The sequence below is a fragment of the Pelecanus crispus genome, chromosome 9, assembly GCF_030463565.1.
Source record: "Pelecanus crispus isolate bPelCri1 chromosome 9, bPelCri1.pri, whole genome shotgun sequence".
In the NCBI taxonomy this organism is placed as follows: Eukaryota; Metazoa; Chordata; class Aves; order Pelecaniformes; family Pelecanidae; genus Pelecanus; species Pelecanus crispus.
Window position 1 is genome coordinate 28998036 of NC_134651.1, and position 24859 is coordinate 29022894.

At 46.8% G+C, this 24859-nt stretch overlaps 1 protein-coding gene across 1 annotated transcript; it reads right to left on the minus strand.

Moving 5' to 3' along the window:
- Positions 1–4107: 4107 nt before the first annotated feature.
- Positions 4108–23359, minus strand: KY (kyphoscoliosis peptidase). Its single transcript, XM_075716910.1, has 12 exons — positions 23227–23359; positions 22151–22210; positions 19811–19873; positions 18481–18555; positions 18256–18297; positions 17489–17539; positions 15410–15492; positions 14935–15043; positions 11993–12110; positions 6867–7055; positions 6090–6280; positions 4108–5009 (listed from the first exon to the last, which is right to left on the minus strand). Exons 1-12 carry the CDS (start codon positions 23357–23359, stop codon positions 4108–4110), a joined length of 2016 nt encoding a protein of 671 aa, XP_075573025.1.
- Between the last annotated feature and the right edge of the window lie 1500 nt (positions 23360–24859).

Here is a 24859-nt window from a genome sequence, read left to right on the forward strand (position 1 = left end):
CACCTGGTCAAGCAATTCTGCATTCCAGAGTTGAAAAACATTTGAATCAACAAGTCCTTTTATTTTGGTTTCCTTCTGGAGTTCTTTGAACAAGGATGAAACCTTCAAATCCATTCTGGATTCTCACTGTGCAGTCTTTGTAATGAGTTGTTTTAACTGCCCACAGCTGGGGATAAACTGTGGTTGTGCATTTTGTACATAGTCAGCATTGGCCTCGGTTCCTGTTCAGAGCTGTCCACAGGTAAGCATTTTTGGAACATTCACCTTAACTATACAGATCTCAAGGACTTGTTGGTCATGGGACATATTGACAAAAACTGAACAGCTAAATAGAACAAACTGTTGTTTTCCCTTCCTGCATGAACCTATAGATCCACTGAGTATGTGGTATGCCAGAACTCTTAGGGATTCCTCGTGTCCTTCAGTGGTGACAGCAATATCATTTTTTAAATGATACCTTTACAAACCATTTTGTATTTCCTGAAGTTTTGTTGAGTAAGCTACATCACGCACTAAGTGTTTTCGGAAGTTTAGAAGTTATTTTGGCTCATTAGTGATGTTTGCTTCCATATCCCTTTCCTTTAGAGAGATTTGGCAGTTTATCTTCATGTTGGCAGAAGTGAAGAGCGAAACTGAAGATGATCCATTTGTTTAATTAGCAGCTATAATTCTGAAGTATTTATCAATTCCTAATACATGTAATAAGCAGCTTCATTCAGGGAGTAGGCTGTAAAAATTTGATCTAAGGTGATCTAAAGAGCAAAATTTGTGACGGGAACTGCCAAATTACTTCTCTGTGCTGGTGTATGTGCTCTGTCTTTCCCACCTTCTCTCTCTCTGCAGATATACAGTGCCACAGACTGTTGTGTACCTGCTGTTTCTAGAGTTGCTGTGCATGGACAACAGGAGAGGAGGACAGAGGTTGAGCAAGGCGGTATGATGAGTTGAACAGTTTCCTGCTCTCACTGCATTGCTCATTTTTAAGCATGTGCCTTTCTCACGGCCAGCATGGAAATAGCAGGGCATCTGGTGGTATACTAACCGTATTTGTTCCATGGGTGAGGAAGCTAGCTCGTGAGTAGATGGAAGTGCAGAGATACACTTGCCAGAGATAAAAACTTGTTCCACACATACTTAATTTACATTCACTGAGAAACAAGATGTTTGCAAAACTGAGTGATCTGAATTCATAGTGCTGAGTAATTGCACCTCTTGGTGTGGGGGTTACAAAAACTGTTCGGTCCTAAGGCCTGCCAAGGGAGAACTCTGACTGAAATGGGAGAGCTGGTAGTCCCAAGATAACAGAGAAGTCTGTTCCAGAGATGTTCTCCTGGTGTTGGAGTCTTGGCTGTGCTGAAGAATGTGCATTTTTTATGAGGGGGAGGAGAAAAAGACTTGTTTATCCTGGAGGGAGATGTCACAGCAAGTACAAACTTCTGAGGTGCTTTTATCTGGGGCTGGAGGATTTCTCAGGCATTCTTCTCTGCCTTTGCAGTGTCAAACATCCCTTGGAATAATCACCTGGCCCTGGAAGCTTTATAATTAATGAAGCTGGAGAGGGGTTTTTTGTGTCTTTGAACTCATGCCTTCGATAGCACTAAAGAATTTCTTCCACATTTGCAGGGCTGAGCCACATGTTTGTTTTCTGTTTGAAACAAAAATGTGGAGATTTATTTGCAGTATTTCTGTTTGTATCAGCCTAGCATCTCAAAAGTGGGAATCTGATGCAGGCTCTGTCTTTAGTGTGCTACAGATGGTCTTCTGTGGGTGTGACAGTGCTTTGGGTCACTCTTTACTTTGAGGGGTTAAATGAGTCTGTCTGTGCCTGTGCCTGTATACATGTGTATAATTGCAGGTGCCTGGGTTTTGCGGTGTTGTGTAAGGGGAGGAGGGAATACTCCCTGAGACCTTGCTAGGTAGGGGCTGATAGTGTATAAACTGTCCTCTCTACTCCCTTGGGATAATTTGTTTCCCCCTGCCATCTTGAGACAGAAGTAAAGCATGTGGGGTTAGAGAGAGACCTTGTGAAAGGGAGTCTTTGAGACGAGGAGCAGGGACTGCATTCATACTGGTGTTGCCCTGTGGAGGGGCTTTACCATGGCTGCCTAATAGTTGTGCCTGTTTGTACACGCGTAAGTGAACATCAGGTATTTGGTTGCATGAAGGGTGTATGTGGTTTGGTATCCTTGACCGTTATGTGGAAAAAGTAGTTTTCTTTAGTTCTTAAGCTCTTTGGGATGTCTCCTTATTGTCCCATTGTAAGAAGTGACGTATTTGACTGGATCAGCTTGACCTGTAAAATGAAAGCTACTGAAACGTGTCCTTCTTGATCTAAAAAATTGAATCTAAGAAAAAACAATTCTTCTGCTAGGCACCAAGATAAACCAGGGCTGTCTGTGCTTACAGACAAGGCTTGCTTTAGCCTTCAAGGTCCTAGGCAGTCAAAAAAAATCCCTGAGTCTCTTGCATCTGTGTCTGTGCTGTTCAGTATGTGTTGCTGTCCAGGGAGCGGATGCCTGCTGGGCTACAAGGCTTGTTAGTGTTCCTGCAGGGAGGATCTGCTGCTGCCATTTTTTGAGGGCAAAGACATTTAGCTGTTTGGGGGAGGACTTAAAACTTACTTTTATGTCATATATGGAGCCTCCTTGTCTCCAAGTACAAAAAGACCCCAAAGCATTGCTGTACTTCTGGCATCCTAGAGTAAGCTTTGTTAGCTTACACATTGTGTGTATACTTGCAACTCATGTCTGCAGTAGCCTGCATCCTCACTGAGAGTTCTGGTACTTGAATATGGCTCCAGGTACCCTGCGCACTCACTCAACTTGCTTAAAATGGGGACTCAAACCTGGTGGCTGGGGTAGAGGGAGTAATGTAGGAGGGATGGGAGGCAGTGAGCCTGCTGCAGATGGGCAGCCCTTTGCTTTCATGTATAACTTCTGCCACCCAGTTGCTGAGGAGGAGGGGTGTGTAGGAATAACGGATGTATTTTGTGGGGAAAATATAGCAGCTTTGTGAAGAGGAATTCGTATCATTTGATCAATGAAATAGAATGCAAAAATATAACAGGTTTATTTTAAATTCAAGCTCAAACATAATATCTCTCGGGTCATGCTAACACTTATGGACATCTGAATCGTTTATGAAAATGTTGCTTGATTTTTATTATGTGTATTTGTCGTGACATTCACTAGAAGACCACCTTTGCCTTGTGCATGTAGGGGTTTTCCAAGAGTACAGCACCAAATAGTTTATTACATGATAATAATGTCACTCAGCCTGCTATTCCACATAACCCATTAAGTTTTTTAGTTGCAGTATTGCACAGACAAGTTGGAGTAAGGAGTGATTTTTGAGAACTTTATTCTCCATTTTACTGTAGTTTTAGTTACGGAAACACCTATATGCTTGAGATAAGATTACAGTGTTAATATTGCAGAAAAAGTGTTTACAATTCAAATACTCTAATATAAAAAGGTAAAAATGATTTTGTTTATTGTATTTAAGAGTAAGTGTAAAAAGTAATTTCGCAGTATCGCTTAAATTTGTAAGACAATGAAGTGCACAAGAAAACTTCATGTTGTATCTTCTTCCTAACACTTCTCTCTCCTGGGATGTATTTTGCAACTTGACTAAAGATACAGAGAAACTCTGTTTAAATATCCTGAAGTTCCTTGTGTCCAATATTGCTGCTCAAAACCAGGGTGTACTTTCTTCATCCTGCCCCACAACTAGGTGGATTCTTCTTGGAGTAGCCATTGTAAGACTTTTCTTATGGTCCATAACTTGGAAACCAGCAATCACTGATGGCACAGAATGACCTATGGCCAGAGAGTCAGTTGTTTTCCTCAAATGTTTGGACAGTATTACTAAAACGTAGATGAGGGTTTTATTTAACTTCTTCCACTGCTGCTCCCTTCTTAACAGGATTTTCTGCTTCTTTGAACTTCTTTGAGCCCTTGGTCTTGCAAAAGCCTGCAAGTGTTGTCCTGCATTCGTTGAAAGAACAGATTTGATCGAGAGAATGAGTGATCTCCGAAAGCTGTATTGGTTTTGGGTGTGTTGGAAATGCTGGTTCATGCAGATGAGTGAAAGAACAAGGAGGGGGTGTTACTGGGTCTCAACTTCGTATTTCAGGACGTGTGAGTAAAAGCTGTGGTTAGCGTTCTCGTGCACCATCACAAACACTTCTCTGCATCCCAAAGTGTTGCAGGTTCCCTCCCAGTAGCCTCTGCTCTGGGTGAGAGGGTAAGTGTTCTCAGCTTGAACTAGCACCTTTGCTACCCCATGCATTTTGAGTTTAAACTGAATGTTGCGATTCGCCGGCAGCAAGCTGGAGAGCGGCTCCAGTATTTCATAGTCTTCCACCCACTTGCTGTAACTCTGAGGGAAAGCTGGCCACTTCACTTCAGTGTTCAGGCAAGTGATGAGGTAGTTGAAGATGTAGTCGTAATTGCCAGGATCTGACTTCTTCTTGGCATAGATTTTCAGAACAAAGTTCCCTGCGTGGGGGAGATGTATCTTCAACTCAATTTGGTTCCCACGATGGATTTGCATGATGTGCCGCCTTCTCATATCCTCTGTCAGGCTGCTGTTATCAGAGTGCAGCGAGGCTAAAACGCTTATGTCTTTGCCCAGGGTGAAGGTGACAGAACACCGCCCGTCATTGGTGTGAATGACGGGGTCAGGGTATGACGGCCTCAGGAACCCTTGCCGCTCCGTGAACCAGCTTGGTCCGACAGGCTGATGCAGGTCCTTTGGGAAACGCATGGCCTTGTCCACAGACTTGCACTCTACGACATATTCTAACACGCAGTTGTAGACCTCTTCTGAGGCTTTGGAGGGCTTCGCAAAGATCTGCAGCTTGTGACTCCCTGTCTTCTGTGGGTAGATATCCAGCTTCATTCCATGTTTTTTCAAAGTCATTAAACCATGTTCATCTGTTCCCTTCAGCTTAAATGTAAATAATGTGGCAGAACGGCAATCCACTGATACAGAGGCTTTTCCATTTACTACAAAATACAAAAGAAAAGAAACTGCATAGGAGTTTCAGTACATTTTTTGCATGTACACCCTGTTCTGGAAAGACTAATCTGTCCCAATAAATTGCGGCTTCTCTAATAGTAAAATAGAGAGCTGCGATTGACAGGTCGTAGCTTGTGAGCTGTCTGCTTAGACTAGTGTCCCTCAAAAGGAATGTGGTGAAGAGTGGCCTCTGCTTTGGAGATGTGCATTTATCCTATTTTGATATACACTGAAACAGAGCTGTGGTCCTTTAGAATATGAAAGCCTGTGTGAAATATAACTGAAAGTACCATCAGCCCATGTGCTTGAGAAAGGCTTATTTAGATGTGATTAGACCTGATTGCTAGTCCAGTAGCTGTCCCAAGGAGCTTCAGAGAAAAGTGCAGGAACCCTCCAGTATGTAGATATGAGATAATCTGCCTCCCTATTGCCCTGTTCCCAAACAGCCTGAAGACAACATTAAGTCCTAAAATGTTGCCTTTAAGTTTTAACTCTGTGTTCTTAACATTCATAAATTAGCTATCTAGCTAAATTCCTACAGTTCCTCTAAAATCTGAGGAAGGTGATTTTAAATGTGGGCCCCGTAGTTTAGTGGTGTTACCTGAATAGTTTTGTGTTAAAAGAACTGCTGGACTTACTCGGGCTGCTGAGTATTGCATAAAGAAGTACCTGTTTATCCATCACTCAGTAAGTCAAACTTTTGGAACATTGTAAAAGGTTTTAATCTCATTTTCAAGCCAGAGTTGCTAATAAATAACAGTCGTACTTCTAATTTTTGCACCACTGATGCTGGCTGATAGAGTAACTCATCCTCAGCTGTTGACTGAGGCTTTCTTTTAGACCCAGGGGCTACCTACAACAATTTTCCATAGCTTGAACAAAAAAAAAAAAAAGAAAAAAAAAAAGAAAAAAGAAAAAAGACCTTCCTCTGCCCCAAGAGCTTTGAGTGCATTCTGCTTGCCAGAACCAAGCTGGAAATGTAATTCACTACACGCATGACAGTGTGTGGTGGATGCAGGGCTGCATAAGGAAAGATGCTCTGTAGCTTCCTCTCCGCAGGGTGTTACCTGTTTGGATGACAGCTGTCTCCGGGTGTGCGGTCAGCAGGCCCAACATGTAAAAATTACTCTTGTGCAGCATGTTGTTCTCAAAATCTTTTAGTGTCAGGGTTGGTTTAAGAAGCTGCCAGTTACTGTTATCTGGGAAGTGACTGTTAATGAACAGAGCCGGGTGAGTCAGAAAATAAAACTCATTGTACCTGGAAGAAGGAGGAAGAGATTAAAGGAAAATGAGTAATTATAAATAGTTAATTCTTCCCCTGCACAGTGGTGGTAGTTTCAGCAGTAGGAAGTCAGAGTGTTTTGGGCTGCTGAGAAACTGATGGTGGGTTTGAAAATCTCCAGGCAGAGAAGGAACCTGAGCTTTCATCTTCCAGTTCCAGGGTACATGCTGAGCTTTTGGACAAAACCAGGGTATTTGCACTACCCCCTGCAACCATGAGCTTCTGAAGAGGGAGGCACTGCTTGTTGTTTGAAAGTGTGGAGGCACCCCCTCTCAGGCAGCAGAAAGCTATGAATCAAGTGCCATGAAGTATTGCACAAACTGAAGATACGATAACCAAAATAAGTTCACTTTTAGCAGTTATGCAGCTTGCTGCTCAGGGCTGCTGCTTTTCTACAGGTACATGCTCCACCCCTTGTATAGGCAGCCCAGATCCTTGCTCGGGGCCTTGGGTCTTGCTGTGGGACCTAAAATTTGTCAGTTTGTTGTTTCTTGTCACACCCATCAGCTTTCTTCTGCCTTTGCTGTAGGTTTCTGTATTAATACAGAGGATGGTTCTTTACCTGAAGGTGAACTTGGTGAAAGAATCGTCAACAGCACCACTTCCCCAGGTGCTATCAAGTAAATGCCACCTTCCGTCAAGGTAGACCGCATTCCAGGCATGGTCAGAGTCCCCCGTGAAGGTCTGCCCCATCTTGTACCCGTACCCCTTAGAGTATCCCGATAGCTTCATGCACTGGATTCCTGCAATACTAAAAGGAAACAATAAGATGCAGAAGGAGACTTCTGTTTTAAACCTTTCAGTGTACTTTTGTGGAAGGACATGAGCAACAAAGTCCAGCAAGTCTGCAGAGCTTCAGTCCTGTGGACCAGCTCCATCAGCTCCTCAGGTGCCTCCTTGCAGTTGAGTCGCAGGGGAGTTAGGGGTTTTAAAAGTCTGTGTGCAAGTGTACCTCTCTGAAAACTCGAACTTCTGACCCTGGTGACAGACTACTGTGGTGAATGTCTAGGTTATTGCACCTAGAGACAGGCAAGTTGTCCCCTTTGGCCACTGACATCACATAGAGAATGTACTTTTCTGGGCTGTGCTAGTGAATGGGTTTGTATGGGGTGGGCATGTGAGAGCAACCCAAGCTAATGATGCCCGATGTGTTGGGTAGGGGCCCTTTTTCTTGTAGTTTTTGCATAGACACTTGGAGAAAGCATCCCACTGAAGGAAGGGTCTTTTCCTGTTTTTTGCATATTCTCTCTCTTTTTGTCTGATGCACCATCAATTCAGCATTGTTAGAGGAGGATGACAAAGATGAACTGTGCTTAATTGCTCTCAGTCTTGCTACTCAGTGTAATCCCTTTGATGCTGTCCACAATTAGCCCATGTAATTATAAATTAAAAGTGCGTCTGTTCATGCTTGTGTTCTCTCTGTAACAGTAGACCCGGTGTTTGACACCAACTAAGATATCTTAGACCTCACAGGATTGTGGATGCTGATTTAGTTTCCTTAAAGAGTGAGCTGTGCTTGCCCAGGGCACAAATGATTAAATAGTCTCTTTTTAAAAAAAAATAATGAATACCTGTGTTGATGCGTAAATAAGATTTAAATAAGCACTGTGTTAATAAGCTCTCTGCTGTTGATAGCAACGGATTCTAACATTGGCATCTTATTTCAGCATTAATCTAAAATTGCTTCACTTAGAGGATGTCTTTTGTGTAGGATGGTATTGACATTTTTCTTCTTCATTGAAAGTATGTTAAATGGAACAGCTACCTTAAGTAATAAACTGTGCATGCCTTGAGAGCAAGATTGTCTGCATAATGTGGGTTTAACTCAGAAGAAAAGTGATATTTATGGGGAAGATAATTAGCATGGCTGTTAAGAAGTCAAGGCCTGATAACAGATATGGGCTGGTAATTGGCAGTGCAGTAGTGCTTGTAGGGAGGACTGCTTTTTTCACAGAGATGATGCTGGTTTAAAGGGAAGGGGGTCACTTCAGCTTCTCATATAGACTTACTAAACTCAAACCTGGATGTCTTTGTGTTACTTAGTTATTTGATACTCCTTCTTTAAGAGTATCAAATTAAATTCTTACATTCTTTCTAAAACTCTTTAAGAAAGAGTATAAAAAATAGAATCACAACTGCAAAGGGCTGATTGAGAGCCAGCTGGGAGCTCACGTTGGGTAGCCTGCAGAGAGAAGACCAAGTTACATACGGAGAGGAGAAACGTGGCAGTACCCCATCCCTGCTAAAGATGGCCAGCAAAGAAGAGGAAGGAGCATGCAAGCCAGCTCTTGTTTAGCATGGGCTGTGACGCGGCGATAACAAGGCACTGCCTGTCACACGAGGTATTAAAAATGAACGTGGCAGGACTGGCAGGAATGCCATTGAGAAACCTGGTGTCGCAGGTGGTCTGTAAAGTCTTTGCCAGCCCGCAGTCGCCTGTGAGCCAAATTCTAACGTGGAGCTGGGCAGTAAATCTGGAGCAACTCCACTGGCAAGACTGGCGAGAGCTTGGATTTACATGATGTAACTAAGACTAGGAGCTAGCCTGGGAACTTTAAGGCAGATTTGATCCTAGGAGTTTCAAAGTGGCCTAACAAGAGCCAAGTACCAAATTCCCACTGATTTCATGGGGATTGGAGTCTAATCTGTCTAGGCTTCTGTAGACATTCTACTAGATATTCAGAGAGAACATTAAGGGACAAGTTCTGCCCTTTGTTCTCTCTGTGCTCTCACTTACAGTGAATGTTAGCAAAACAGTAAGAAGAATTTGTGCTTGGATGTGTTCAAAGTTCCCAAAAAGAAAGGTCAGAGCGTTTAAACAGTGGTCTCTCTAATAATGGACAGACAAAAAACCAGGCTAAAACACCCTGTAAAAGAGCAATCGTGTATTGGTGAAAAGAGTGATTGTGTCTCCCTTCTTGTGTAAATGACTTTATACAGATAGATTAACCAGGCAGAGAGAAGATTGAGAAGGTCTCCAGAAATGCTTGAAGTGACAATGTGATGGTAGAAGATGACCTAAATACAAGGTGGACTGGAAGAACTGAATTAAGAAACAGTTGGCAACATCCGCTCAGTGCACCAAGGAGGTTAAAAGCTAAGTTGCTTTTCTGCTTCAAAAAGAGTAGGAAATAATCTGGATCTTCTACAGGTGTCACTGGAATTCAATGGCACCTTCTTCCCTTTGATTTCAGGTTGACTTTGATTTCATCTAAAAAAGAAGCAAATCTGGCTTCTCCAGAGGGAGACAGAATGGTTTATACTTGTGGTAGGTAGGTGAACACTCCTGTGCCTGCAAAGAAGGAAAGAGACTGACTGTAGAAAACAGGAAAAGCAAGAGGATGTGAAACCTAGATTATTTGCAGACTAATTATGAATAAAGAGCATCTAAGTGGTCAGATCCACTGTAGGAAGTGTGGTCAGCTTTGCTGCCAAAGGTGGTGCTGAAACCTCTCAAGTGCAAATAATTGTTTTGCCTTCATTGTTAATTCTGGTAAGGGATTTTCTCCCCCAAGTCTGCACTGCTAGGTTTTGCCCTAAATTGAATTAATGAATTTACACTCCCTGATTCAGTCGGCCATGCTACCTCCTTGAGTTGGTTGTCAGCTGAGAAACCAATTCTTGAGAAGTGCTGCTAAAATACTGGTCCGAAGCCTGTGTTTATGTTCGTTGCTATTATGCCTGATGTTTGGAAACTGATGTTTTGTGGCCAGCTTCCCACTACTGTGATAGGAGTTTCAGCTAATGGGAAAAAGCCTGGCTGCAAAAGCTGTGGTTGGAAGTGAGAGTGTTGTGTCTGCAACAGGAACTCTTCTCTCTGCTGGCACTGGGACAAACAGGACTCGATCAGTGTCAGCAGTTGACTTCAGCAGGACCTTTGGGGGGGACTCCTGGTGACTGGCAAATTGGGTTGTTTGTTAAAGTTGCCTCAACAGGAGCTATGAAAAAAAGGCATGTCAAAAGACTTTTTTTTTTTACCCAAAACTTGTCTGTGAAAAGCCTTTATATAAGATGACTGCTCTTTGACTCTTGTTTTATGCTCAGACTCAGTATAAGACTTGAACAGTGCACAAGAAAGGGGTGTTGTCTTCGGTTATAGTTTTTCAGGAAAGGAGCTAAACATTTAGCTAATAGTTGGCAAAAGTAATAGGCTGGATGACTGGGAGGTTTCCCGAATCACAAAATGAATAATCAACCTGGAACTGAGGAATTAAGAGTAAATCAACATGGCCTTTAAATAGTAAAAGACATCCTTGGAAAGATTAATGTTTTTAATGAACTAAACATATGCTTTTTAATGAACAGATGCAAATTTCTCCCACTTCTAACTGCTAATAACTTTTCCGTAAGATGCAGTTATAAATTCATACTTCATCATCCTATTCCTTTATTTTACTCTTTAGAAAGCAAGATCCGATATTGCAGGTAATGTTATTGGTTGGAAGCATTCACCCCTTTAGCATCTGGCATGTTTTTATTTGTTTGTTTGTTTTTTTTTTAATCTGTCCTTTTCCCTGGAGGTTTTGTTTGTTTTATGGTGAAAACCTTCCCAAATCTTTTTGGATGGTGTGGAAAACCAATTGTTACTTACACATGCCAATTAATAACTGGTCTTTAATTTTTTTCAAAGCTATCTTGTAAATGGAAGCTGCTCTGCTGAGAAGGTGCTCCCTGGGAGCTCTTAGGAAAGTACACCATTGCTTTCTGGCATTAGGAAGCCCCTTCCAATCTTGTGTCCCCTGAGTTGTCAGGTCCAGTTTTCTCCTCTTGGACAACCCTTCTACATAAGGCTGGTCCCAAACTTGCCAGGCACCTTCATTGCCTTCACTGCTCCTCTAAGCCAAACTATTGCATACAGCTGTGAGAGGTTAGATGCCGCTCCTTGCTGTGGTGCTTGAGGGTTGCCTTGTGCAGCGACCATCTCCTTTCTTTACTGGGCTGGCAAACATGGGGGAGGAGGGATTTGTGCTGCATTCATATGCAAGGCGCCTGTGCTCCCTGCCAAGGAAGGGGCTGCCTCTGCTATGAAATGGCTTTGTGACTGTAAAGTCCTGCTTTGTGGGGGAAATCCCCCTTGTGAAGTCAACAAGGTTTTGTAGGCAGGAGAGTGGATTTTAGTCATTAAATGCTGACATAGATACAAAATGGGAATTGCAGTATTGGCCTCAATGGTGATGCACCTTGAGATTGACTGCAGAAAATGGTGTGGTAAGTGTGAGGCAGTGTCCCAGTGGTGCTTCTGTAGTGGAGGGGACAGGGTGTCTCCAGAAGGTTTTGGGAAAACTCCTTCTGGGACTGTGCCTACCTCTTGCATGGGAGCATGCTGGAGACAATACTCCTTCTTGTTTAAGTCTTGCCATGCTTTTAACCTTCACATACAGATACTCAAAGGAAAAACCTAGCTTCTTCTAACCAAATTAGGTCCGTGTTTTCATCTGCCATTATGCTAATGCAATGCGAAGCTCAGCAGATGGCACAAAGTAAATTATGCTGGGAAGGGGGGGGTGGAGGAGGAAGAAAAATTGACCTTTCTAGGACTTGCTGTTTTTCCACAGCATGGTTTGAAAGCTAAAGTTCCACGTCCTGCTTAAAGTCACATCAGTCAATGCAAAGGCAGACAAAATAGGCACAGAGATAACAATGAATGTTAACTCTCCCTGGCATTGAATGTTTCTGAGCTTAATTTACCTGCACATTTGTTCAAAGAGCCCAGCGTATCCTTCACAAATGCTCTTCCCCGTCTGAAGCACATCTATGGGTTTGCTCGACAGCTGGCTTTTGTTATGGTAGCCCACTACGTCGTATTCTGCAGGAAGGAACACAGACAAAAGTTCATCCAAAAGCCTGAGGCAACAGGATCAACGGGCAGCAGGAGCAACGCTTGGATTGCTTTTCATCTCTGTGAGCACAAGCAAAGAGAAACAAGCTGTGGCATGTGCTGCACAAGGATGTCGTGGACAGCTGGTGGGGGGAGAGGGACAAGGTCTATCTCTCATCAGTGTTTGTTTTAAGCCTGGGCTGGGATTCAGCAGTTGAATCCAAATGGGAGGAAAACTCTGCTGCTTTTAGAGAAAGTGGGCCTCCCCAGGGGGAGGAGGGGGATCCACAATCTCAAGAGCTCCCAGTAAAAACCAGAGAGCTCTGCATTTGAAAGAGTCGGACTTGTGCTCCTGTCAAAGGAAACCATTGAGTTTTTTGCAATCTTTACAAGCAATTTGTATTAAAAATACCTGGAAAGTAGCTTATTGGGAAATACCTGAAATGATTTGTTGCAAGTGAGTCATATTAGTGTAGGAAGTGTAGGAAATCTTAATTTGTTTGAATGAATGCAGAAAAGTGGCACAGCAGGGTTCCTTCAGACAGAGCTTGAGGAACTGGTCTGGGAAGGTTAATTCAATACTGACCAACCTTGGTCATGTCCATAACCTCTTTCTTAAAATATGAACATATTTTTCTGACAATGCTCTAAGGAATGCTGCATCAGCTGATTCATTTTCCCTTTAATGCTGTGGAAGAAGAAAAAAAGCTGGCAGCATGCTGTATTTGTGCTTTGATGAAATGCTGCAACTGCTTGTCTTTTATCTAAGGGACTCAGCTGATGGCTGCCTCAGGGTTGGCTTGTGGGACTGTAGGGAAAGGCTGGCTTTCTTGAACTGGGCTGTTCACTGGGCCACCAGCAAAGCTGCAGAGCACTTTGAGGGGTATGGAGAGCTAGCTGGCTGCATGTGGCTCTGTATTTATGCTAGAAATGATAGCTAAAATAATTTCTTTTAGCACTGCTGCTGCAATGGAGGTAGCAGTCCATTGCAGGCAGGGAGTTGAACTGGGTGGGAAGAGATAGCCAGGGAGCAGCGCTCTCAAAATCCAAATGAGGAAGAAGTTTATATCATCAGAGCTCTTCCAGGATAGATACATTGCATTTTTGTGAGCCGATTTAATTTCCTAGCACTGTGTTTATTTCTCATGCATGTAAATAGGGGTCAGCCTCTGCAGGAAGGAAGCAGAACCAAAGCCAAGATGGTGTAAAAAAAAAAATCTTGTGAAGAGATCACAGCATACCTGTTGGGGATCAGAGACATCCTGTGAATGCGTGTAAGGTAGATGGACCGACTCAAACCAGACTGGCCAAGCAGGATCTGGCCCAGGCAGTGGCAGGCAGAAATGAGTTAATAGCATAAAGACTAAATGATCAGCAGCCAACGGGAGCTCAGTGCTGGGATGAATCAAATGCTCGGTTTCAGGAAATGCAGTGAAATCAGCGGTCTGTATATTTAAGGGCAAGATTAAAGCTGCTTGGGATTGACCTAACTATGCTAACCATGCAGTTGCTGGCAAAGCTCTGCTGATCTCAGTGGGTGTGAGATATTAGGCCAGTGCTTCCCAAATTGCTCTTCTGCTCTCCGTCAGCCGGCCTGTTCAGCCAGCGACTGCACTGCACCGGAGCTCGTCAGGATGTGTAAGAGACGAGGGAAGGAATAGCTGTACTTTTCCCCCTCCTCTCCCAAGAGTTAATGGGAAAGAAATATTTTTGCATATAGTATGCAAAATGCAATCAACTTGCACATCCAGTTCCCCCCACCAAGGAGCTGAGGGTGGCAAGAAGCTTTTTGCCCCAGAGGTGCCAGACTGGAGAGGCTACAAATTCTGCCTCATCCTCCTTCCTTGTCCTCTTCGCATCTTGGTTATTTCTGAAATGCCAGTGTTGCCTGGGTTGGGGTTGGGTAGGAAGGGGAGGGGAAACTGAGTGATTGCAGCTCTCATGAAGGTTGAAAAGGTGCATGTACAGGCAAGAATGGCAATCGAGCAGGTGCCAGCACGTTTTATGAAAGTTGGCCTCTGATGTGCTGTGCTGACATGGCTGATGGACGCGTCAATAGGACGAATGTAGTTAGGTACCAGCCAGAGACTGGAGCGCAGGATGTATCCACGATACATAGCGGCAAAGCTGGCTGCGAAAACAGCCAAGAGACTGTCAAAGGCAAGAGAGCACCTCCCCCAGGACAGGCTGTGCTGAGCACTGGGCTGGATCCAGGCTGCTCCTTGCAAGGGCTGGTCTGCTGCCTAAAGAGGGAGAACAGAGGAGCTGCAGAAGCAGCTGTGATGACATCAAGCTGGGCAAGGCAGCTTGATGGTTCCTGGCAGTACCTAAGCTATGCAGAGACCCTCCTGGAGCAAAGGCATCAGGATGCAGAGTGCTCTGGGAAGGGCTGCATGGGGGGTGTGGGGATTCAGGACAGTGTTGGAGATGAAACTTGTGGTGTTGGATGGCTCCGAATGTGACAACCAAGCCTCTGGTGCTTGGCAGCCTGACTTCATGCTCCAGATGCTTAGATGATAGGGACTTGTATGGTTACACCCATGAATAAATCAGGTAGGAGTTACAGATTCATCATGTGAAAAGAAATCATTTACACGCTAACCTTATAGGGCCTAGCAGTGCTAGGAGAGGGAGTATGGAAATGGAGATCTTGAGATAACCTCTGAATATATTTCTGGATGAATAAATCCAGAAAGCCTTCCTACCACCCACCAGGTGAAACTAACCCACATGACATATAGTAAACTGCAGTGGCAGAGTAACAGGGGTGACAGCAACAGCCTTCTCTTCTCAACTGAAGATCTCAACCTACCAATGTGATGGCATATCCACATCCATATGGCTCGGACTTTCTCCAGATCAGTCCTGGCTTGTTTAAGCAGGGCTTTAACAAGTTCCTCTACGCTGTTCTTGACATTTACCTGTTTGTGAGGAGGAAGCATTGCAAGATTGTGGTGAAGAAATTGCTGTGGTAGATCTTCCTTCCTCCCACCTCCCTTGTTCTTCTAAAGCTAGTGAAACCCCACCTGCCCGGAGACTGCTCTGACTTGAGCTTCATTAAAAATAGAATACAAAGCCATGCTTCAAGCAAGAAGTATTTTTGGTCATAGTTTCTGTCCTAGAGTGGGATCTCTGTTTGCAGAGAAATGGTTCTTACTTGTTTGGGAGATTTTGAGGTGCTTGCCTCGATAGCTCAGAGTAAGCTGGTGTTAGTGCTGGTAGCTAGGTTTCAAGGAACATCTCCGCAGGGGAGCTGGGAGGAGGACAGAGGCAAAAGCAAGACTTACTTTTAATGCGTAGGCATCCAGCTTCTCAAATTGCTGCAGATCTACTGGCATGGATTTCAAAGAGGATTTGTCCCATGGATATGCTGGGAAGAAATGAGCTGTCATGGTCTCAGGAAAGGAGGGGGTATTTTTCCTGGCTGTACGCTTGAACAAGGGGACACTGCAGAGCTCCTGCCCGACCCATGGAGGCATCCATCAGCGGGTGCTTAGGGAGCAGAGGACATGAGGTCCCTGCCAGCTGCACAGAAAGCAGGAGCCATCCTGTCTAGTCTGGTATAATTTGGGCAATGCTGGAGAGGGAGGTGCCCCTGCATCTTTGGCACTGTATAACATATAGCATAGAAAATCCCAGGATATTATATGGAGGTGCACAAGATATAATGCAGGCATATCAGGGAAAATCTGTGCTGTAGAAACCCTGGCAAAAACATGACTTTTTAAAAAATTCAAAGAGCTGCATTTCTTCAGTAGTTTTGCTGAAAGCGATGATTATTTTGCACAGTAAAGGGCCACAATTCTGCATGAATTCAAGTGCGTGAGAAACCTTATGTGGGAAGCAGTTGGACTGAAACTGGTGTGCCTGCCTCTCTGCATCTTTGCAGGCTCTAGGCTCCTGGTTCTACTCAGTGTGAATAAAGGGTTAATAACTTGCCCTAATTAATCAGATAACTTATTTTTAACAGCCTTTGAATGAGCTGACACTGTTCTCTCTCATCAGTGAGCTACCCGAGTGATCCAGCTATAGCTTGGTGCACAGACATATCGGATGGACATCTCCCCTGGACCGCCGTCTGCTCAGCACTCCCTTTTCTTCTGAGCTGGTGAGAGGAGAATTGAGCTCTACAGCAATCCCTCCCCCTGTCATGTGCTGTCAAAGCCATTCAGGACTAAAGAGATTCTTCTAGCTATCTCTGTAGGATTGTTATTTCTCTGGAAAAAGGATTTAAAAGAGATCACAAAGTGAAAATGCTGTTGCATGACTCCCGAGTGCTGGGAGAGGTGAATGAATGGTGCTGTAGAGCTGCTGTTTGCCTGGAGAGAGGAGACGAGAAGTGAATTGCCTTGGACTGTGCATGGCAGCACAGAGGCTTTGGCTGGTTGCATACTGCTTTATTTGTGACCCTGGCTAAGCAAGTGGGATGCCGCTCTGCTGCCCACTCAGTGAGCGCAGGCGGGAGCAGGATGCACCAGAGGTTCCGAGAGCATCCTATCCTAGCTGAGAAGCTGGCAGTGCTTCTGAAATCTGTATTCATCACCTGCTCCCTCTCCATTCCCCAAAATGGGGCTCTGGCCCCTTTGCTGCTGGCTCCAGCCCACTGGGAAGGTGGCCAGAAGGTCTATTCCTGACTTGCAAAGGTGTTTTGTTAACGTGAGCCCTGCTCTTCTTAGAAACCTCTGCACCGGGGAGGGGGCATTCCGCATCCCGGTGACGGTGCAGCCTGCCAGGCGGGATGCAGGCACATGCCTGTGCTGGGCAGGCACCCGCCTGCCAAAATCAGCGTGTAGGCTAACAGCATCTGTTTCTTTAACAGATTTGTTTGTTTATCTCTGTTTTCCCTGAAAAGGGCTATTACGCTGACCTAAAGAGAGATAAAGCAGATTTACGCATTTAAAGGTTCCCACTCTCTACAGCTCTGAAAATTACTTTTTGCCTTTTGGGAATGGGATTTTTTTTTTTTTTTAAATTGATTATCAGTTTTTTGTCTCTGTCAGGTTATAGCTGCAAAGGCTCCCCACAGATGTGGAATCTGCAGTAACTCACGTAGCCCTGTGCGGTTAGGAAGTGCGCATCGTGCCTGTTTGCAGAGCAGCCTTCCTTGGGTGTGGAGCCTTGGGAAGGTCTTGGGCATGTGTGACATTCCCAAAGCCATCCCCATCTGCCACCCTGATTAACAGGGGGCTGGGAAGCTGAACGCTACTTGTGGTAATAGAAATTAAATCCCTTGTCTGTGCACTTCAGTCTAGGCTTGCAGCAGGGTAAGCCCTGTTTCTAGGACTGAAGGGCTTCCCATCTGGGGCTGCCCTATGTTGTGCCCCACCATGCTACCGGTGTGGGGCGAGGGGACAGCTGATAGTTACCGTGCAGGTCTTTTCCTCCTGGTGGCCGTGGGGCTTCGGTCCTCTGGAAACCTAGAAAATTGGGGAAGGGACCGTGAGGTGAGCAGTTGTTGGCAGGAGAAAAACAGACAAACAGAAATAAGTGATTCTGGGGACCAGGACTGGGTGGAAAAAGCTGAAATTGAGGCTTTTCTTTGCCCATTTCCTTGCATTTGGACAAGGATGTCAACACCCTACAGAGCGTGGTTGCCAAGGGGAGAGGGATGAAGCAAGCCGCCTGGATTGCCACTGCGCACTGCATCCCCTCCCCGCTGTCCTGCAGCTCTACAGAGGCCACGTTCCTCTGCAGTCAGACATCTCCTGTTCTAGCCCGAGGGCTGGGGACATGTAACCCCTGCCCACCACCCAGCCAAACCCCCCAGGCATGGAAGAAGGGAGAGCTGAGCTCCAGAGCTGTTAGATGATAACCCTGCATAGAACTCTGCGACAGCTGGAGGATTTCTGAGGGATGCTGCAGCCCCCAGACTGTCACCACCCACCTTATCCCAGAGCCTGTGGAGGAGGAGACTCCCCTTGCCCCCCAGAGCAGAAGGATTTTGCTCCTTAAGCCCCAGGCGCTGGCAGGGTCCAGCAGCATCTGTCTGGCAGGGAGAGTGGGCATAGGGGCTGGCATCCTCTCAAGAGCCTTGAGTCCCCGTGGGGAGAAGGGAGCCTGTCTCCTCCTGGGAGCAACTTCCTGGGTGAAGGCTAGCTTGGAGACACGTGCCGTTGGCAGAGCAGAGCCTCACCTTTGTTGTCCTGACCTCTCAGGCTGGGCAGCCTCCGGGGACCTACAACAACCCCGGCATGGTTAGTGCAATCACTGCAACCCCTACCCTGGCTCGAGGGGTGCAGCATCTCCTCGAGCTCCCGGAGGGCTTCTTGCCCTCCCTACTTCTGCAAAGAGAAGGCTGTAGTCCCTTCTCCCTCCCACTCTTGACCTGCTCTGCCAGGATTCAAAGCCCAGGCTGTACCTTTTCCAAAGGAGAGTTTCTTGAAGAGTTGTGGGGTGGTATCCTTGGGATGAATCTCCACTGTCACTTGGGTTCCTGTGAGAAATGATGGCAAACTCCCTAAGAAAGGGAAAACTAACCAGGACGCAGAGGAGAAGGGCAGGATTGCCTGCCGAGGCATCGCTGAAGCCAACTCTTAACTTTAGCAAAAGAAGTGGCAGCTCTGGCAATTGCGAAGGTACCGAAGCGCTTGGCTTTCCTGGCAAAGCAAAGCACCCTTGAGATAAACTGTACAGCCAGAAAGCCTCTGGTCACCTCTGGCGTGATTTGTACTTCTCAAAAAATAAAAGACAGCCTCTTATAGCCTAACACGTGATAAAGTGGATCATAAATAAAGCAGAGGTCCTCAGTGAGGATTATGTAGCAGCTTAAAAAAAAAAGGTTTATCACCATATTAAATAGCTCTTGAAGGAGATACAGTAAGCAGAGAATCAACTTCTTTCATTGATTTTTCTTGGAATCAAACAGAAAAAGGCTCAGAGCTATGAAAATTATTTGACTTATGATATTAAAATCTTTGGCAGAGGCTGTTGCATGTAAGAGGCAGTGTCCTGGCAGAGCCGGCTGTGCTCCAGGAATGCTGTGGGACTTGCGCTCTGCATGCCGTGATGCTCCAGAACAACCTCAGATGGAAATCTGGGGGTCTTGCGTTTAAAGTTTCATAGAGAGATGTACAAGGGAAAAAGTTAGGGGGTGTCTTGTAGGAATTACCTGAACTTTTTGAAAGAGACTGCATTTTTTTTTTTTGGCAAGTATTTCAGAAGGTTTTGCAACCATCGGAATTCCCTGGAAGACCTCTGTGTGCTTGTGGGCTCCCCATTTCAGATCAGACAGAGGTTATTTTGGAGACTGAAGGTCAAGATGTTAATGCACCTTGGGGCTGCCGTCCAATTGCATGTGCTACATCCTACAATTTTATCAAGAGTCTTGTGACATTTGGATTTTCCTTGAAAGCCAGCTCTTGGAACCAGCTCATTAGGTAGAAATCTGCACTTTCATCAAAGAATAAGTTTTTCCTCAGAATTTAACTTTGGAAAGAAGGGTTTTTTTAATCTCCTGTGATTATGCAGAAAAGTTTGATGTCATTTAAAGCCCCAAAAGCAGAAGGCTTTCCTAGGCTCCCCTAGGATTTTTAATTCTTCATGCTCAAGGTCACAAAATGGTCAGGGTGGGGCTTATTTTGCTCTTTCGGGGTGTTCTGAGGTTATTTTATTTACAAAAAAAAAAGCTTGAGCAGGAGCTCACTGAAGCCCTGCTCTAAAAAAACATTACCCCTTGGGTTGCCACTTACCTTCATTAGAGTAAGAAGTAACGGCTTGCATCTGCTCACAGAGCTCCCTGGAGACTCGCTGGCCTGGTTGTACAAAGAAAAACATCTCAGTGCTTTGAAGAGACTGGAGGTGCCTGGCATGGAGGTGGACTAAATCTGTGCCTTTGCTCAGCAGTGAAGTAAGTAATGACACAAGAAGACCAACCCCGTTCTCCAGCTTCGATGCCCAATTGCTTGAAGTCCAGGGGTGCCTGGCCCCACTCCAGAGGGATGCTGCAGCCTGGGGAAGAGCTGGAGCAGGTGCTGCCACTCAGGGTGGGGGTTCAGGTACTTGGATCAGCAGGTGCGTGTTTGGAGAGGTGAGTGGGAGGGAAGGGCAGTGTGGGGAGCTTGGAGGCAATGTGCTCCCTGAGCAGGAGCATGGTGCCGTTCTCAACATCTCACCCTCATCTTCATCTCTCCCCTCTGTGCCCTGGGAGCCCCTGACAGTCTTTAGCGATGCTGACTGGCCCCAGGGTCCTTGGGGCAGAGGGAGATGTGTTGAGCACCTGGCGTGCCTGGAGAATTGTAGGCAGCGTAAATCCGCTCCCCGGGGCTGCGCTGACAGTTAGCCAGGGCGGTCAGCAAATGCCAAATGACGCTGAGCCATAGCCCCTGCGTGGCTGTGGATGCTCGAGCCTTGCCGGAGGTGGGGTGGACGTTGGCCAGGACGCCAGGGCGATCCCTCACTCTTTTTCAAAGTGTCATGGGATCGCCGTCCTGCCAGCCACCAGAGACCAGCGCAAGGAACCTGGTTTTCACAGCTTGTCCTGAAGGCCAGATACCATTCGTACCTTGTGACTGTGACAAGGAATGATGGGATTTTGTGGCGCGGCATGGGGCCGCAGCCTGTTTATCGGAGTGGGGTTGGGGTGAGGCTTATGTAATACAGTTTGTAAATATTGCAGCAGCACCAGCTGCTCAGTGGTGTCAGAGGCTTCACCAAGATGTTAACACGGCTGATTAAAGAGGAATTTATTAACCCCTGTGGTGCTAGAGGAGCAAGAGCTCTGCCTGCTCCTCTGGTGTCTGAATTCCTTAGTAATCCTCATGGGGATTTCAATTGTGCCTAAGGTAGAGCTGCAAGGAAAGGTTTCCCATATGCTTACTAAACAGTCCTGCCATTAGTTTTGGGTGGTGAATGACCGATACCATCCTCTCACTTGTAATGGAGACTCTGACTTGTCTCTGCAGCTCTGGTTGCAGACCCTCTTGAGCATGATGAAAGAGCAAGAGAGTGCTGAATATTTATCTGTTTCCTGGAGTGGAGGCTTTTGTTATCTGGTGTCCAAGACAATCAGATTTGTAAAAACAAAATCAAAAACCCCACAGTTGTATCTTCCCATGAAATATTGCTTGCTTACAGTCTGTGAGTGCCATCCAGCCACCACTGATTTCAGAGGGGCTTGGATCAGGGCTCCTATCAAGCATCGTAATGGCTTTTGTATACTGCTGTTGCCTGGCCTAGTGGAAGCAAAGCTCCTGTTTGATATAGCTAGAATCCACTGTTCGGTACCATGAGAATTACCTGTTGTCTTGCTTTACCTTTGCCCCCCACCTTTCTCTGCCAGACACCACATTAGGGTTAGACTGCCAGGAAAGCAAGTTGGATGGTCTGATTCCCTTCCTCAGGAGCTGCTCTGTTCTGTTGCATTGTGGTCCTGCAGCCTGGCTGTGTGCAGCCAGGGGTAACCCCTTCAGATATTCCTTTTGAACTGTTTCAGGGCAGAGGGGTGAGGAACTGGCAGTGGAACATTCAAGACTAGCAGCCACATTGTTCCTGGATAGCAATCACACCTGCCTTACACTCAGCAATCTCTGAGTGGGGGAGATGAAGAAAGAACTGGTGGATAGGTGGGTTGAAACCCCAAAGGTTTCTTGCACAGCCCAGACCCTGCTTAAGCTGTATAAGTGCTGGGGAAGTCTCTGTAAGCTCTATCTGTAATCTGAACAATTTGGGGCAGTGAATTTCCCCTGCCATCAGCTGGCTATGAAACATAAGAGCTCCATGCACCTGAAATATGACTGAGCTCCATGGCAGCTTGCAGGAGAATCCCCTGCAGATGGCCATGTGCAGGCTCTGCAGTGCCACCAATGTGCATCCTCACCACGGGCCAGAGGAGAGCATGGAGAGGATGCTTCCCATGGCACATGGCCCAAGGCCCACCATGTGTCTCCACTGAAGCGCCCCAAAGTGCTTGGAAAAGGGATGGGTTTTTTCAAGCATATTTATGCTTGAGGGGCACAGCTGGGTGCTAAAAGCTTGTAAATGGGTTTTGTGTACTGTGGTTAGTTTATCAGTAGAGTGAGAAGATGACATACCATTAAGGTCTCTCCCCTGAAGCGGCTGTGATCTGTTTCCATTTCCATCATCCTGCAAACCTATAAAATACAAACGTGAGGTTAGCATTGTCCTCCTGGAGTGAGGTTCTGGCAGTGCCTGCAGGCCAAGCACCCCGAAACCTTTAATGTAACCCATCATTCCAGCTGAACCCAGGTGTCATCAAGATCCACCTTCCCTCTTGTCTGTAGCATTTATTGCAACCCCTGTTGCTAGAGTATGAAATACCAGGAGGAAGAAAGTGCGATAGTCCAGGTCTAAGTTCCTTCGATAGGGCTTGCTTGTATTTGGGTAGGTGTTGGATGTTGTGTTAGATGAAGCACGAATGCAACCTCTGTGTTAGCTTTGCCTATCCTTGTTAGCCTGGAACTGGTTGTCTGAAAATCTAGCTTTTTCCCAAGGTTTTAGAGCAGGAATACACCTTTTACTTCTGCAGGGAGGGTCCCCTTACAGTGGCAGAGCACAGCCTTAGCTTTTTGGAAGATCCCCTGAAGGATAGGAGCTAGGCCAGGGAGACTGTCCCAAACTGTAGCTATAAATGGCTCAGGGTAGTCATCCTTGGAGACACGCTTCCAACAAAACAGTTTTGCCCCTGTACTCTGTTGTAGTAGGTGCTGGTCTGGGGTGAAACTGCCAAGCTCTCCCCCTCCTCCCCTTGCACACCTGAGAGAGCCTGTGGAGGCATCTCAGGGCCGGTGCAGGACAGAGCAAGGTGGAAATGTGGTCCTTAGATTAGTATCTGTGCATATGTTGCCTCCTCCTGCACCCTGGGTTGCATGCACCAGAGCCAGACATGGAGCAACATGCAGCATGCAACACTGCATGAGCACGGGCTCTCCTGCACCAGGAGGACCAGTGAAGGCATGCTGGGTTTTTACAAAAAAAGTTTGAAGTTTGGGGGTTTTGCAGCATGTCTGCAAAGGGGGGGGGAGGGGGGGAGAGGGGGGAAGCCCAAACCCTGCTCCAAAGCTGCTGCTTCCCTTCACCGTCTCCTGGGCAGCTGGTGCTGCACCTGCAGCCCTACCCTCCCTCGCACCCACTGCAGGCGGGACGTTACCTGTGCTTCGGCTGCCTTCCGTCTGTCTGTCTCTCTGCCCTTTCTGCTTGCTTGCTGCCTCCTCAGGGTGGACAATAAGCAGCAAATTGATTGCTACTGCACTGGGATCTGTCTTAAAGTCCATGGTACCCATCAGAGCATGGCCAGGGCGCCGGTCCTTCCACGGAGCTGCTGCTGCTGCGAGCTGCCGTGTTTATTTTCCACCCTTGGAAAGGCAAGCGTGCTCCCTCACAAGCCGCAGCACCGGCAGGCTGGCCCTGCCAACTGCTCCATGAGTGCTCTGCCAAAGCCGACCCTAATGAAGAGGTTACAAGTCACCTTTGAAAGGAAATCGCAGGAGGTATCCATTTCCTAAAGCAGAGGAAGGAGCTGCGTTTCGGCCGGGAGGGGTGGGTGGTGGTGGGGTGGGCTCTGGTTTCAGAGCGTGCCCCTGTTTCCCCCTCCCCTCTCTGCCCTTTTCGGCTTTAAGCGCTTGCCTACCCTCAACTCCCCCAGCAGCACTGTTCGCTGGGGGGGATTCGCTTCCTGGTGCTGGCAGAAATCCTTAAAAGGCTTTCTCTTTTGATCGTCTCCCCCGGCGCAAACTTAAAGGATGCTTGGGAGCACAAATAATAACAATAACTGCTGCAGGAGGAGGGGAGAGGAGGGCACAGCTGCGGCGGGGGAAAGGGGGCAGAAACGGGGCACGAGCAGCCATTTGCAGCAGGGAGGATCAGCCTTTGGAGGGCTGCTCAGCGTGCGAAGCGACTGTAGCGAAGGGAAATGCATGGTGCAAGCCTGATTGTCCCAAAGGAGCCAAAAACATCAGCTTCCCTCTGCCTAAAAGGACCCAAAAACCCCAACCTCCCTCTGCCCCCATCAGCCTGTGAGCCCGGCTCCCTGGGGTAGCTGGAGTCCACTAATCAAAAAGGAAAGCCGTGCAAACCCCCAGCTTTCTAGAAACTCCCAGCCCTAGAAAATGGGGGACAAGAAGGGTAACAGTGTGGGTTCGCAACTGGGCTCAGCTGGCCCCTGCAGCTCGGAGAAGGGGCTGGCAGGGAGACATTTTCTAATTTTACTGCTGGCCCCTGTCCCGCCCGCACTGCCAGCCCGGGCCAGCTTGGCCGGTGGTCCCAGGGGAGCGGTAGCACCTGTGGGCTGAAGGACTCCCTGGCAGCGTTAGGAGCGGCTGCAGGGGTGCAGGAGGCACTGGCTGGAAGAGGGGGGTTTGGGGAGCTCGGCATGGGCAAGTTGCCTCTTTGTGAGTGTCAGGAGTGCTTTTCAGGCAGGAGTGTGAGCACTGTGTTCCTCTGGCTGCGGGCTGGGGGAAGTTGTTGTCCTGGATCCACAGGCAGGAGCTGGTACTACTGCCTGGTGTTAGGTTACTCATGTTCGCAGACACGGGTTTTCCCCGTGGATCTCTATATAAATCCCGGTCCCTCCCAATCTCCTGCCCCTTTTCTGTTCCTGAACCCCTTCCAAAGCATGGACAGCCGATATGCCCCCATGCTTGCCTGCAAATCCAGCCCTAAGCAGCTCTTCAGCAGATCCAGAAATAGCGTGCGTGGCTGCGGGGAACCTTCCTCCATCCAGCTTTGCTGGTGCACCTTCACGTGGTCCTGCACCCTCTGTGACCCCCTGGACAGTGCCAGTA